Source organism: Falco peregrinus, chromosome 2 (assembly GCF_023634155.1).
Source record: "Falco peregrinus isolate bFalPer1 chromosome 2, bFalPer1.pri, whole genome shotgun sequence".
NCBI lineage: Eukaryota > Metazoa > Chordata > Aves > Falconiformes > Falconidae > Falco > Falco peregrinus.
Window position 1 is genome coordinate 67,750,386 of NC_073722.1, and position 14,272 is coordinate 67,764,657.

The 14,272-nt window shown below is 44.7% G+C and overlaps 1 protein-coding gene across 2 annotated transcripts in view; it reads right to left on the bottom strand.

The window, feature by feature from the left end:
• MCUB (mitochondrial calcium uniporter dominant negative subunit beta) overlaps nt 1-11,468 on the bottom strand; it is a 53,030-nt gene extending 41,562 nt beyond the window's left edge. The window contains exons 1-2 of one of the 2 annotated variants that reach the window (XM_055796893.1): nt 11,185-11,468; nt 4,398-4,505 (exon numbers count right to left, since the gene is read on the bottom strand). In XM_055796893.1, coding sequence (XP_055652868.1) covers nt 4,398-4,505; nt 11,185-11,286 — 210 coding nt within the window. In that variant the 5' untranslated portion in view covers nt 11,287-11,468. The remainder of the gene's footprint in view (nt 1-4,397; nt 4,506-11,184) is intronic. The other variant, XM_055796894.1, reaches the window with a different exon arrangement.
• Nucleotides 11,469-14,272: the final 2,804 nt, after the last annotated feature.

Consider the following 14,272-nt stretch of genomic DNA (forward strand, 5'->3'; position numbering starts at 1 on the left):
TGTTGCCACCATGGTGCCGTCTATCTTTCTGAAAGCTGAAGCCCCTGAGTTGTGGGATTACACTACAGGCTGCCCTGCCATTGCAGAGCCTCATCCAAAATCTAGAAACTATTAAGAACACCACAAAAGCCAACAGCAGTATGTAAGGGTTTAAATTCTAAATATTATACAGAATTCAAAATTTGTAGCCACATATGAATAATCAACACCAGCATTTTTGTTTAAGCCTGTTAGTAACTCTTGATAGCATCTACCTTACTATGTAGTTTTATGCAGTTACTTCTTGCATTAGTTATGAATATTCATAACTTGCACAAAAACTTTTGTAATATCTCAAGAAAGCTATTAATTACTGATAGTTAATGCCAAGTAAGACAAGTTTTGCTATAATTGTTGGCAGTAGAGTACATGGGTGCAAGATCTTACTTCCCAACAACCCAAAACTGTATTTATATTTGAACGCCAATGAGATTACAGCTTTCATCTGCTGGCTCAAGGGAATCCGCAAAGGCAGTTACATCCCTGTTCATGAGAAGAGTAACATGGCCATAGCAGAAGGAAACGTAACCAACTCACAAGGAAGCAAGTTACAGTATGTGCAGCATTACAAAATGCTGAAGCACCACTATGATGGTTTGCCCAGAATACAGTCATATCAGGGTCTGATCTGTAGCAAAATATACTCACTTTACACTTCCAATGCCATGAAGAATAGCTTGGGATCAGTACTGCAAGGAGCACGCATGGTTTAACAGCTACGATTCAGGTTTAGGGCCTGGGCTATTTGATGTCTCTTTAAATTACTCCAGCTCAGTCAGATATCCAGTGTGTTTACAGCCACAGGGCACTGCATGACCAAGCCTGAAACTTCAGCCTTCAAACTGTGATCTTCTAAGCATGCCTGATTTTATCAGACCAGAAAGACTACAAACACCAAGTATACACCTTTGGGTTCTGATTAAAGCACAGAGACGTAAATACTAACAATGGTTTCATACCCTATAGCATGTCAAACTCTATGGCTTCAGACAAATAATGTTATTTAAAATTACTACAGTAAAGAATACTGGAGAATGCTCTCACAATCAACAGATTAAAATGACAAAAAAGTGGTAGAAAAGTCAGTGTAGAAATTTCAGTGTCTGCCCATTAAATTGGAACTAGCTCCAACTCTGCAAAAAATAGTGTTACCTGCCTTACAAGAAACTGCTTTTGACTGAATGCCACTGCAGCTAGCTGAGAAACTGTAACAGTCAGAACTGACTGCAAAAGATACTGCTGTGGTGCCAGTGACGGGAATACATTCTCGCAGGAATCTTGTCTCAAGATTTTTAATAGATTCTCCTTGGTTTAAATGAGTTGCAACTTAGCCTGCAGCAGGTCATCTCCCAAGTCAACTGAGGGCAAAGACCCCAGGAATGTCCCCATTCTGCACCTTCAGCCTCTTTGTGTTGCACCTTTAGCAAGGCTTACACTTTGGGATACTACAGGGAACACATTATGGCTTCAAAAGCTTTTCCAAACCAACAAGCACACTGCCAAAAAATGTGCCACAAACACAAGTAACATGGTGCCAAAATAATTCAGGCCTCATTTAAAAACCGTCTTCAGGAAGGCACTAATAAGAATCCAGGATATCACCAGCAGCACATAAAATTAAAAGGGAATGTGTAAACCAAAAGCAAAGTCCCATCTAACACAGACACAGTGTAGGGCTGAATCATGGCATCTGGTTACTGAACACAAAAGCTCCTCACAAAAGAGCTCCAAGGACTTAATTCAGTTTTCCTGTTTAAACACAGTTCGGGGCTATCCAGCAGTCAAATCAAAGCAGAGGAAGGCAGAAGAGGCACGCTCACCCTTTCACCTCTGGCAGCAGAAAAAACGAGATTGCTCAAGATCTGTAACTGCTGTGTCTCCATTCCCTCCCTCCCTCCCCAAATTCAAGGGACTTCCTGCCTTCAGTTAAAAATACCAGCATGAGTAGTGCTCTGAAAAAACAGCATTATTTACAGAGCTGGGGAATTCATGAGCTCAGTGCAAACTTTAAAAAACGTTGCTGTCTTTTAAGATGCTGGTGACTTGTTAACAACTTTCTGGTAGTTTTGTCCGGAATTTCAAAATTCTGAAAAGCTGCAGGGAAAGGGGGAGGTGGGGAAAGGGCTGCTAAATCCACTGAGAAACTAAGACAAACTCCTAACCTTGCCATTTCACAGGCATCTGTTCCACTTAAAACACGAAGATATGCAAATCAGATACACAGCTTTTATGATATAGTTGTGAAAGATGACTGCCTTTAAGTTTCAACTATTTTATCTGTGTTACCAGCACCAAGTATTTACCTGAGCCACTGATCAAGATCCTTGACTTCCAACGCTCAGCTGATTCAGAATTGCCAGCCTTGGGTACAGTATTCAGGACAAGATGACCATTAATATAAATATTGTGTGAGACGCTGAAGTTATTACAGATGTATTTCTTCCACTGGGCTTGCATTTTTGTTTCAGTTCACTGTTTGCAAACACTTCTTTCAGCTTCTTTCCTTGCCTAGGGCAAAGCAGAGACAGGATCTGCAGAAAAGGAAGCTGAACTACTTTATGGTTATGCAGCAGGTTTGCCATCTTCTCAAATACTTTTAGGCAGCTTAATCCATCTTAATTTATTGCAGTTAACTTAAAACTTGATTATTTGCTAGCACACTTATTCAACTGCATACCCCAGGCTAGCCAAACTCTCTGCCCCACTCCCAGCTGAATCATCACTTGAGCATCCAGCCTCTATCTAGCTGAGCCTGGCGATCAGCCCACCCCTACAGCAAACCTCCCTCTGCCCCGTCACCGAAGCCCTGAGGCACCCCAGCTGCAAACCCACGTTTGTGGTTTGTGCTACCGTGCTCCCTGGACCAGGAACCCTGTCATGACTGTGTCTCACATGAGGGACTCCAGCCTAGCGGGCCGGAGGAGGAGCAGCTGGGGCCACTGAGGTCCCCCGAGTAAATGCTGCCGTGCCTCAGGCGCCTGGCACCTTTGTACTTCTGTTTACTACAAACACGTAAAGGTAAAGGATGTGTTTTATTTAAAAAGTCTTCTTCCACAGACAGCACAATGGGATATGTTCACAGCTGTGCTGTCACTGGCAGAGAGAGGCTGGTTCAAAAAGCAAGTACAGAAGATAAATAAGAAACGGTTTGCATGAGAAGGTACAGATAAGGTCAGGCCCTAGGAAAAAATAAACCTTAAACAAAACCGTAGGAACACTGTCCTGTGAACAGCATGGCATAAGCGCTGCAGGTAAAACAGCCAGCTGCACTGTACGTGGAGAGCGCTCATCTCTTCCCACCACGGCACTGACCAAAGTGATACCCTCATGATACATTCAGTTCAGTTTGCCAGGAAGAAGACCAATATAATCTTTCCTCCACTCTGGCAAGCATGCAAGACATTTAAAGATGCTTTTGTGATCTCTAAATCAACTTTGTGGTCTCTTACTACACTTTTAAGTACCAATGGGGAGACACTGGGAAAATGAAATCACTGCCTGCTTTGCAGATAAACAAAACATTTCTTAAAAGAAGGTAATTTCTTTCTCTCCAACTGACTAGAATGCAAAGACTGAAGTAATTTTGATCTAAAATGATCAGACGGTAAATGTGAAGATAACTGCTTCAAAATTGTTTATCTGAAGTTAAAAAAAGGAAATTATATCTTGCCTGTGTATAATGTACTCAATTTTTCTGTCCTTTTGAAGATGCACCGCCTGTGCTCATCACGATAAATGCAGCTTTTAAAGGTATAAATTTCCCATTTTCACAGTAAACATCTTTTTTCCATTTCAGTCTGAGTAAGTACTGAATGTTTCCTCACCGATAAGGGGAGGTTGTGCTTGCCAATCCTCATCACACAAGCCCAAAGCTATTTGTTTATCCGCACACCGAGGGCTGACACCAGACACTTCTGTACCGAGCAGCAGGCCACTCACCCTGGCCAGAGCCCCTTGGACAAAGAATTAATTTGTGAACTACAAAATCTACCATCTTGAGTAGGCAGGCAGCCAACCAATGTTCATTTTTAACTTCTATTCCTTTCTTCAGCTGTTGTGTTATAGTAAATAGAGTCATTCTAACTTGAGGGACTCATTTTACTAGTGATGGACCTGACCTTCACAGTCTAGATCCGCACTTTCCCAACATTTGGGGATCATGGACTTTGGGTCAAGCATTCCCCTTAAGCCATCTAGCCTCACACCATCACGCCACAGATTCCTCATGTGCTGTATCAGTTACAAACGGGTGTGCAGCAGTACTTTTATAGACCAAGTCACTCTCCACATATCGCAGGAATTAAAGAGCAGCCTGCCTGGCAAACACAAAGTATATTTGGGACAGTGAGTAAGAATACCTGCACTGGATGCGATTTCAATATGATCCAGGACTCATGTGGCAGCCGAGGATGGAAAAAGTCAGAGAACAACTTGCAGACCTGAAAACTGTCATCCTCCCAGCCTCCCTATGGAAGTTGACAGAACAAATAGCTTAATTTTTTGTTGGGCTCCTCAGATTAGCCTGGGATACCAGAAAGGACACAGTGGGCAGCCAGAGGAGTGGCAGAAGTGACCTTACAAAAAGCCACCTCTTCCCCATACAAACCTAATCACCAAGTTATTATATATATTGCATATATATTATGACAGCCAGACAGGACAAGGCAACACAGAAAACCTGTCTCTTCCATTCATCTTTCCAGAAAAGAGCAAAAGAGACAAGAAACCAAACCAGAGCAAAAGCTGGTGTTACATGTCCTTAGGAGGCACTTAATTAACATCATATTTTAACAAGGCCCAGAAGTGAAAACACCTTTGGGCTCAGAAGAGCTTGCTGCCTTCTCACCTTGCTGCAGGAACCCGACTCACTGTCAGTGAGTGACCCAATGTGAAGTTCACCTTTGCTGCTGACCTGCAAGGATGCTGTCAGGGTGAAGATGATCCCAGAGAAAGCCAGCCTTTCATTCATTTTCCTTCAGCTCATTTCCCCTCAAGTGGAAGTGAGGAGATAAAGATTTAAACGTTTAACCATGTGTTAAGAACAGATGTACTGTTTGCTTCCTCTCCAATACCAAAAATCTTACTGTGTAAGAAGGACTTCAGAAGGTGAAGTCCTCACCAGGAGAAAACAAAACCCAACCAACCAACACCAAAAATCTATATTTCGCTTTCCTTCCTCTACCACCCCTTCAGAAATTAAGATATTATAATATAAGCTGTAGAATAGGGTCTACGTTTTTGCCCTGTCAGCTTTAAAACATGAAAATGTAAGAAGAAAAAAAAATCAGAAAAAACTCATGCTTAAAACATGCACTGGGTTTGTAAACTGCATTAAGTACTCAGCATTTCAGTGATTTGCAGTAAATCTTCACAGCACCTAAGACACTTGCAAAGCTATTTTCTCAGATATCCTCTAGAGATTTAGTATTAGTCCTTTTACAGGTACATAAAACCTGAACTGAGAGTAAAGGCCTTGCCCAGAGTGCCAGAAAGAACAGTGCCAGATTTGGATGTTCCTGATCTCATGAGCAACAAAAAAAAATTACTCAAACTTACAGCACTGTTTCTATCACATCATCCACTTCAAACAAAATTATAGCATCATTTTCTGTCATCTACTTTATTAACCATAGAGCATCCAATACAGGTATCACTTCATGGTATGACTATTCCTATAACCATTCTAGATTTTAAAAAATATATTAAATAAATAAACAGTGTCGCTATCCTGTTATCGACAAGAAGTTAAATAAATTTTTGTTTTCCTTTATCATAAGCCTGTTGCATATTTTTGGAGTAATGTACTTCCCAGCCTTTGGGAAGCACAGCCTCTTTATTACTCCTGCATCACCTATGAGAAAGCTCTTTGGGAAGTTTGTTAAAATATTACACAGATTCTGCTATAGATAGTAAAGGTAGACCAGCATTTCAGTTTTAGGGGTCTCTTTACACTTTCTGCAGTAGCACACTGCTTGTACTTACCACACAAAAGCTCCAACTTCTTTATTGGAAAAGCCTGTGATCCTGAAGAGCACGACTACACTCTTTCCAGCCTTGCAGGAGTGGGTTTTCATTTCCTTTCTTAGGAATTGCCGTATTCACACAAACACCAAAGACACACCTCTGTCGACACTTACTCAACAGTAGGCATAAAAGCATCCTAATATTCTATGCAAGGAGAGATGATTTGATCTACACATCCCAATTTACTGCTTTTCTGTCATCTGCCCTGGTGGAAAAAAACACTGACAATTTGGGGAAGTCACACTGTTGATGCCGATTTCAAACACTGAGTGAGAATGTTCATTAGAAATTTCCTAAGCCTCCAACAAAATAAGTGTTTTGCAGGTAACTATACATGCACGCACAAAAGTATCTCACAACCCACTGAGTCACTACAGAATCTGTACTGGAGAGAGAAAATGCAGAAGAGCAGTATATGAGAGTATGTGCAGAAGCACTAAGGATCACGAATTTCTGTGCTATGTATCACATCCCTCCCCAGAAGTGTATTTATCAGAGAAAACAGCTATCTCAATGCCAGATAAGATTAGACAACAGCAAATGGCTAGCAGCCACTCCCAATGCCTTCCTGTTATTCTGGCATAGACACAGCATCAAAGGCAAATAAAAGAACTTGCTGAGAGAGGCACATTTCTTATGGCAAGTGCCAGAGATCTTCTAAATGGCTTTTTAAAGGCTTTTAGAAATTAGTATTTGTACCAGTGAACAGTACTTCCACAAACAGTTTGGTGGGTTGTATGCTTCTGTTGACATACCCAGTATAAATACAAAGGCACATTTCTTATGGCAAGTGCCAGAGATCTTCTAAATGGCTTTTTAAAGGCTTTTAGAAATTAGTATTTGTACCAGTGAACAGTACTTCCACAAACAGTTTGGTGGGTTGTATGCTTCTGTTGACATACCCAGTATAAATACAAGGTTTCTGTTTAGAAAACAAGACTTGAATCAACAAACTAACTTTTGTTGTGCAAGGCTTTCAAAGGGAAGAAAGACGGGGGGGGGGGGGGGGGGGGGGGGGGGGTAACACTGGCCCAGTGGCCACAAATTACTCCCAGTTCCTGGATTCAATTAGATCTGAATTTCCAAAGGACCCCAGTAGGCCGAAAATACAAAGCAGGGACTTAAACCACATTTATGTGAAATATTCAGCTGCATAAGACACACTCAATGATAACTCACTTCTCTGTAGCTGCCTGGGATGTCCTGGGGTTGTTGCTTTGACAGAGTACCCTAGAAACTCCAACAGCAGAGTACGTGCAAAAGAGAAAGGGGCAAAACAAAAAAACCCAAATGAAAGAACACATTTCCAATTACCCTGTGGCTATCGGGACACATTTAGATTCATGCTTATAAGACTGTATAAAACTGGAGGACAAAGTGGATAGGTATTATGCTGGGAGCATCATGGTATTTTGGGAGTAAGAATAACTATAAAAACTAACAGGAAAGACAGGAAAAAAGTTCAAGTCAGCCTGAGGAACTGAGTAGTCAACAACTTATCAGCTGAAAGCACTAAAAGAAACATTTTTTATAGTTATGGATGACACTGGAACTGACAAAAAAACCACCCCAAAATAAAATACACTCTGCTTTCTGCAGATAAACAAAACCAATGACTCTCCTACTGGCTGCAATTCGCAACTAGGATGAAAAAAACCCTCAGTAACAAGCATATATGATATCCTAAGCAAGGAAGAAACCAAAACCATAACATTTTTTCACAGAAGCCTAGCTTTTGCAATTTGATCTTGCCAGCTTACACACAATTTTTCCCCTCACCCATGTGTTCCAGTGGCACAATTGTAAGAGAACTCTGCACACAAAAATAGAATGCATTCTGAATTAATGATGTTAAATAAACTCACATTTTGAAAAAACTGAAGTTTTCTCATTTTAATTCCCTCACTCATACTTCTTCAAAGCAAGCCCTGCCTTTTGCAGGAGAAATGTCACCACTTTAGCATCTTCATACAGGATAGAAATAGTTTTAGCTAGAATGGGGCTGCACAACCTACTTTTAAGCCAGGAGAAACTGCATAACCCAGGCTTCATTTTCCACAGTTGCCAACCATCCCAAGTGGTGTAAGTATGCTGGTACAGGTGTCCAATGGGAATCTCACATATACAGACGGCCACAAAAAGCAACACAATTTTAGACCATTTGGATTCAGCATTACAGAGAAACTATGATCATCTAAAAAAAATTAAAATAATCCACTCCCTTCAATATTTCCTAGCTTAGAAGGTTTATGGATATACAAAAAATCCCAGCAATTTTAAGCTTTGATTCTGTGTTAACACATCTGTTACCCACTTCGATACGGCAAGGGAAGCTCTTCCTCCTGCAGAGCAGTGCAAGCAGGGCATTTCTCTCAGTGAGAGCTGCAGGAGTTAAAACGTGCAAGTGAAGAGGAAGCGAAAGAACTGGCAACCTTTAGGTTTCGCCCCATGCAAAATAACTGCAGCATTACAAATATGGGACTCTTAACAAAATGAACCACGCCCTTATGGGATCAAAACTACGTGTAAAAAGAAAGCCTGTCCAAAGAACACAATATAACATGCTTTGCTTAGTTTGAAAAACTATGTGTCTGTCTAAGCATTAGCCACTTTAAAAAAAACCACACACACAAAAAACTGCACATAACAAAACTCAACTTTACAAAATAAAAAGGAATTTGTAAAAGCATTGCTCTGAAGGCAAAGACGTTACCCACAGCCATCAGAACAGTGTGGATTTTGTCTAAAATTGAAGATGAAAAGCTAATAATTAAGGATACAGCTCTTTAGGACAGCAATCCCTGCTTTTACAGAAAGATTACAGCAAATTAACCATTGCAATAATGGTTTGTTTATCCCCACAGCAGTGTATTTATCAGTTGAAAACACAGCCCACAAATACAATGCGTACTTACGCACCTGCCCATCAACACAGCAATACCTGAATATCTCACAGCATGTGACAACTAACTACAGTACTACAACCCTGCCCGGCCACTGAAGTATCACCTCCAGCTTTACAAATGGAAACCTACAATCAATGCCCCAGAAGGTTTTTTGGCAAACTGATTCCCATCGCCAAACACGGCATAAAACATGTTGGAGAATGTGGCCAACAATGGCACCAGATGACATCAAGGGCAAAGGCAACAAGTGACCAAGCCCTGCTTTCCTCAGCCCCACACAAGCACGCCAACCTTTCCTTCCAGAGCTAAAGGCAAAATATTTGTTCACCCAAATAGCAATGGCAAGCAGCAGAGCTAGCAACACAAAACAGCAATGACAACAAAACAAAAAATACACCAGAAAATACTGGTGAAAAAAATATCAAATAATCACAACAGTGTTTGCAATGGACAAGATGTACATAATCCATAAGCCTGCATTACATCAATATCTAAAGAGGTAAACAACTGCAACAACAATTAGGACATTTTTTTTTTATTCTCGCTAGCTTGAAATCACAGCTACAGGCCATTCATTTAATGTTTATGAGAAAAAATATTTTAGCTGCCTGAACTGTTCTGCAGACACAGTCAAAAAATCAAAAGGTACCCGAAGATGAAAACAGGAAGGGGGAAATCAGTAAACATGCTTCATTATCTGTCATGCTAGCAATTCTGTAGAAAACCTAGAACAACAGATCGCATATATAAAAAGCATTTCATATTAATTCCAAAAATTTCTGCTTAAGAAATCAAAAAAATCTTGCATTAAACACTTTTCCCAAGTAGAATTTTCCTTAACATTACAACATCCATCCCCTTAACCTATTCAGTACAGGAATTTAATTCCCGAGTCACATCACTGTTGTGCTCCATCCCACAAAGTAACAGGGCTGATCATTTTTCTACACTTTCTTATAATGGCAGCACTGCCAAAGCGAGAGCTTTCCCTCCTCCTCCTCCTCCTCCTCCTCCACCTCTTCTCTTTTTTGGTCTTTTCTTGAAGCTTTATCAGCTTTCAGTCTCATGTCAGAGCCTCAGAAAAGCACGAAGCTTGCCTGGAAAGCCGTACCCTGGAGAAGTTAGAGGTGACAAACTGAATACGTAGGTAGCATCAGCGTGTGCTGAACGACAGTGTGAACGCTCTGAGTGAGGGGCAAGATGTTTTTAGCACGCCGTGCTTGTCCCTTCGAAGGCTAAGGAGGCTAAGTCAGTATTTCTCTCAACCCCCTTTCTTAAATGTCCTCACATACACGTGTGACAGCGAAGAAGGGCCGTTCGCATTAACAGAGCCGGGGCAAATTAATACCGTGGAATTCTGTAACGCGGTTTTGAACAGTCTGCGCAAAAATCCTCGGCAAACAGCGGAGTTCGCCCCGCACAACTCCCGCGCCCAGCGGCACCGCAGGCGCCGGCCCCGGTCACCGCCCCCCCCGCCGGTGCCACCGCCCCCCCAGCGGCGTCCCTGCTGCCCCGGCGGCGCGGACAGGGCTTTGCCGTGTGGCGACGCCCGCAGGCACACCCAGCACCTCTGATACGAAAAGCGATACGCGAAGACCCAGCCGGGCCCCCCCGGCGGGCAGCGGCGCCGGACCCCACCGATCCGCCGGGTTTTCCCTCGCCCTTCCCGGCCCCAAGACCCCCGGGGCTGCCCAACGCCGCGGGAAGTTCAGAGGCACTCGGACTTCGTTATTTTTACACGTACAAGGCAGCGCCACGACAGCCCATAAGGAAAACTTTTTTTTTTTGAGGCCCCTGTTCCGTTTCTCCCGCTTTCCGGCCGCAGCCCGTGACTCACCCGCTCCCCTCCCGCTCGGAGGCACAACCGCAACGGAACCCCGCACCCACCCGCGGGCAGCAGGCGCCGGTCCCGAGCCCTTCCGAGCCCGCCACCCGCGGCGTGACGCGTTGCCTGCCCGCCACCGGCCGCCCCGGGGCCCGTCCCTCGGCCTCCCGTCTCCCCCGGCCCCGGGTGAGCCCCGGAGCCCCTCCGGCTGCAGCGCGGCCCGGATCACCCCAGCCCCGCGCTGAACTCGCCCAAGTTTTGTCCCGCCGCCGCGCCTGAGGGCGGCCGCGGGGAGGCTGGGGGGGGGCGGCCGGGCGCCCGCCGCCTTGAGGGGCAGTCCCGCCTCGCCCCGTCCCGTCCCGCGGGCAGCGCGCCCGCCCCCCGTCTCACCTGAGGCGCTGAGGCCAGCGGGCAGCCAGCGCGCCCGCCCCGCAGCCCCGGGGGCCGCCGCTCGCAGCCGCTCCGCACGGCCCGCCCCAGCCCCGCCAGCATGGCCCCGCACCGCCGCCGCCTCCGGCGGGTACCGGGCCGCCTCCAGGCGCGCTCCGCCGCGGCTCGGGGCGGGCGGCGCTGGCTGCCGCGCCGGGTGTGGGCGAGCCCAAGGGGAGGGCGGCTCCTCCGGCAGCGGGGGGGGGCCGTACGCCTTTCCTCTTCGCCCTCCTGCCAGCCGCCGCGGAGGAACCCGGCCGGGCCGGGCCGCGCCGCTCCCTCCGTCCCGCGGGGCAGGCGCTCGGTGCCGTTACCGCGGTGGCTCCCGGGGCGGCTCCGCTGGGCGCAAGCCACGGCCCTGGGTACGGGGTGGTGGGTACGCCCCTCTTCTGCATCTTTTTGTTCAGAAATCATAAATTTAGCTTTACCTGAACACCTGCCTCTGCCGCCGCAGTTACTGCCTTGTGTGAGGACAATATTAGCTACGCGCTCTGCGTCGGTGCAATAAACACAATCTGGTAACACAGAAACAAACAGCAAAGCACAAAAGAAAAACACTTTGGGAGTTGGTTATTTTACAGGAAACTTCTATCACCAGTGGCAGAGCAATTAGCAAGCCTTAACCCTTTTGTAGTCAGTCATTGGCGTGACAGCACCTTGTCCCACAGAATCTCCATGCCCACAAGCACAGGTGTTCTTGTTCAGAAGGCACACAGCCTTATCACAGCCTAATCATCATCAGCCAGCTACAGGAGTCCAACGACAAAACGAATCAGAAGCCCAATTATAGGATGATGGAAATCATTCAAGGAAACAAGTATGCTTAGATGTTACTTCAGTTGCAATTACAGGGAAGCCAGAGAGCCCTTTTCCTCATCCTCTGTCTTGTTTCTTTTACCAGTTCTTGTAATGCTTCCTTGTTTGTTCACAGATACCTTTCCAGAGGTGGAGGGTAAGGAAGAGAACACTGAAAAAACTTGACAAAACTCAAAAGTTCGCACCTGTGCAACAATACCAAACCCACGGCAGATAGCTTGAAGGTCTGCCCCTAAGGCAGTTCTGTGCTGTCCTTCAGTAAACATGATTTTTTCCTCCCACTTCCAGCAGCCCCTGGAACAAAACTTTCCGATGTATCTTACTTGAAAACAGACAACTAGAGTTTTTTCTTTTAACTATTGCATACTATAGTTCAAAACAGAAAATATAATGGAATGGAATAAAGTTATGTGCTACATCTTCCAAAAAACCATGTCTACTGAGATTTAACTCACATTTGGTGATGAGAAACTGCTGCAAAATCTCTTCAGCAGCCAAGCTGAACAAGCCAAAATCTCAAGCCTTGCTTGGAGAACTCCAGGTAAAGCCATTACAGTAATAGTACACAGTAAACAGCCTGAATTTTCCCAAAAGTCACATGGATGAAACGCAAACTCCTATGCTTTCAAGAGGGAAGCACACAAAACTCTTTTGCTCCTTCTGGACACGGTAACAGCAGTGGCCGTGCAATGTAAAGACAACACTTTTTCACCAGGGAAAACTGTTTCCTTCCAGTGCGCAGAGCAAAAATCTCTTTTCAAAGTACAAAAGAGCTCACTGTAAAATGTTAGTTCTGCCAGTACTAATATACTAATCCTCCTGCTCTAGTAAAGGAAGAGATCTATTACCAGCTTGCATAGAACACAGACAAAAAGATCTGCATTTTCCATGGAGCAGTGGATCATGCCTGTAAGATATCCTGAACAAACTGCTGGAAGGTGTGATGCCACACGGGAAAAGACTTTGACTCCAATTACAGAGATAAATTCTTACTTAAGGAATTAGAAGTGCTTGGACTAGGCAGAGGATCATAAATTATACTCTTATTACAGATCTGTCAGGCTGTCTAAGTTGCACTGGCGCATTAAGTCAGTATAGCAGAGACCTGAGTCACAACGATAGGGAGGCTGCATCATCCACAATCATCTTTTCCCTCCCTCTAAGACTTTTTACTGTCTCCTTGTTTGCTTAGACTTTCTCGTATGCTTTCTCTTGCTTGTAAATTTATCTTTGATGCATTGTAAGCATAAATTCCTACAAAAATAATTAGCACATTTAGGAACTTGATACAGGAATGACACATCCCATCACCTGATAGGCACAAAAGTCACAAAAAACTATCACAGCTGAGTTGTAAGCTATTCAGGATTGCACACACAAACATGGCTTGCACTGGATGGGAAAATCCATGCACAGAATATGGTTCAGAGCCTATCTCCCATAAAGGTGCAGATGAAGAACAAACTGGCTCGAGAGGGAACGGCTGCAGCTTGACATTTAAATTGTCCCCAGCGTGACAAGAGAGGCCAGCTCGCTAGGAATTAACTTAGAATAGCACCTATTGCAACAACTGTTGTTTGACTACATTAATTAATGTTAAAAGTCACAAGTTCAATGTTAAGTTTGTACTAGTTATGGAAGCAGTGTATCAGTTTTTAATTTCATATTCCCCGTACAATTTTAGCAGCCCATTAGGCCTTTGTGCAGCAGGTACCAACATCAGCGCAACTCTTCAGCGAAGAACCTTCTTTACAACCCCAGGGAATGTAGGGTCCCAAAGAGAAGAGTCCTGCTAGTTTCTAGGTCCCTATCACCAGTGTCTCTTCTGGAGGAGTAAAATGAAGTTTATACTCCCCATCCCTCAAGGTGCTGAGCACTCAGCACCTTGCAAGAACAGCCAGCTGAAACAACAGGAATGGTTCATACAGGGTGGTGTGAATGCCACAGGCATACTTTGAATCTTTGCCAAGAGTTTATTTGGCTGCCCAGTTGTGAGTATGCATCTCTCGGGACAAGCAGCCGCACAATTGCTCCCGCTGACACAAGGGAGGCAGTAGGTGTGTGGGGACCAGGCAGAGATTGCCTTTTCGGCACCCCTGTACGGGGAAATCAGCCTCAGCTGCTGCTGCACCCACAGCTCCAGGGAGAAATACACAACACGCACCCCCGAAAAATATGGGTAGAGATCTCCCATTGGGAGTTTCCCAAGTCTGGAGCCATTCCAGACCCAGCT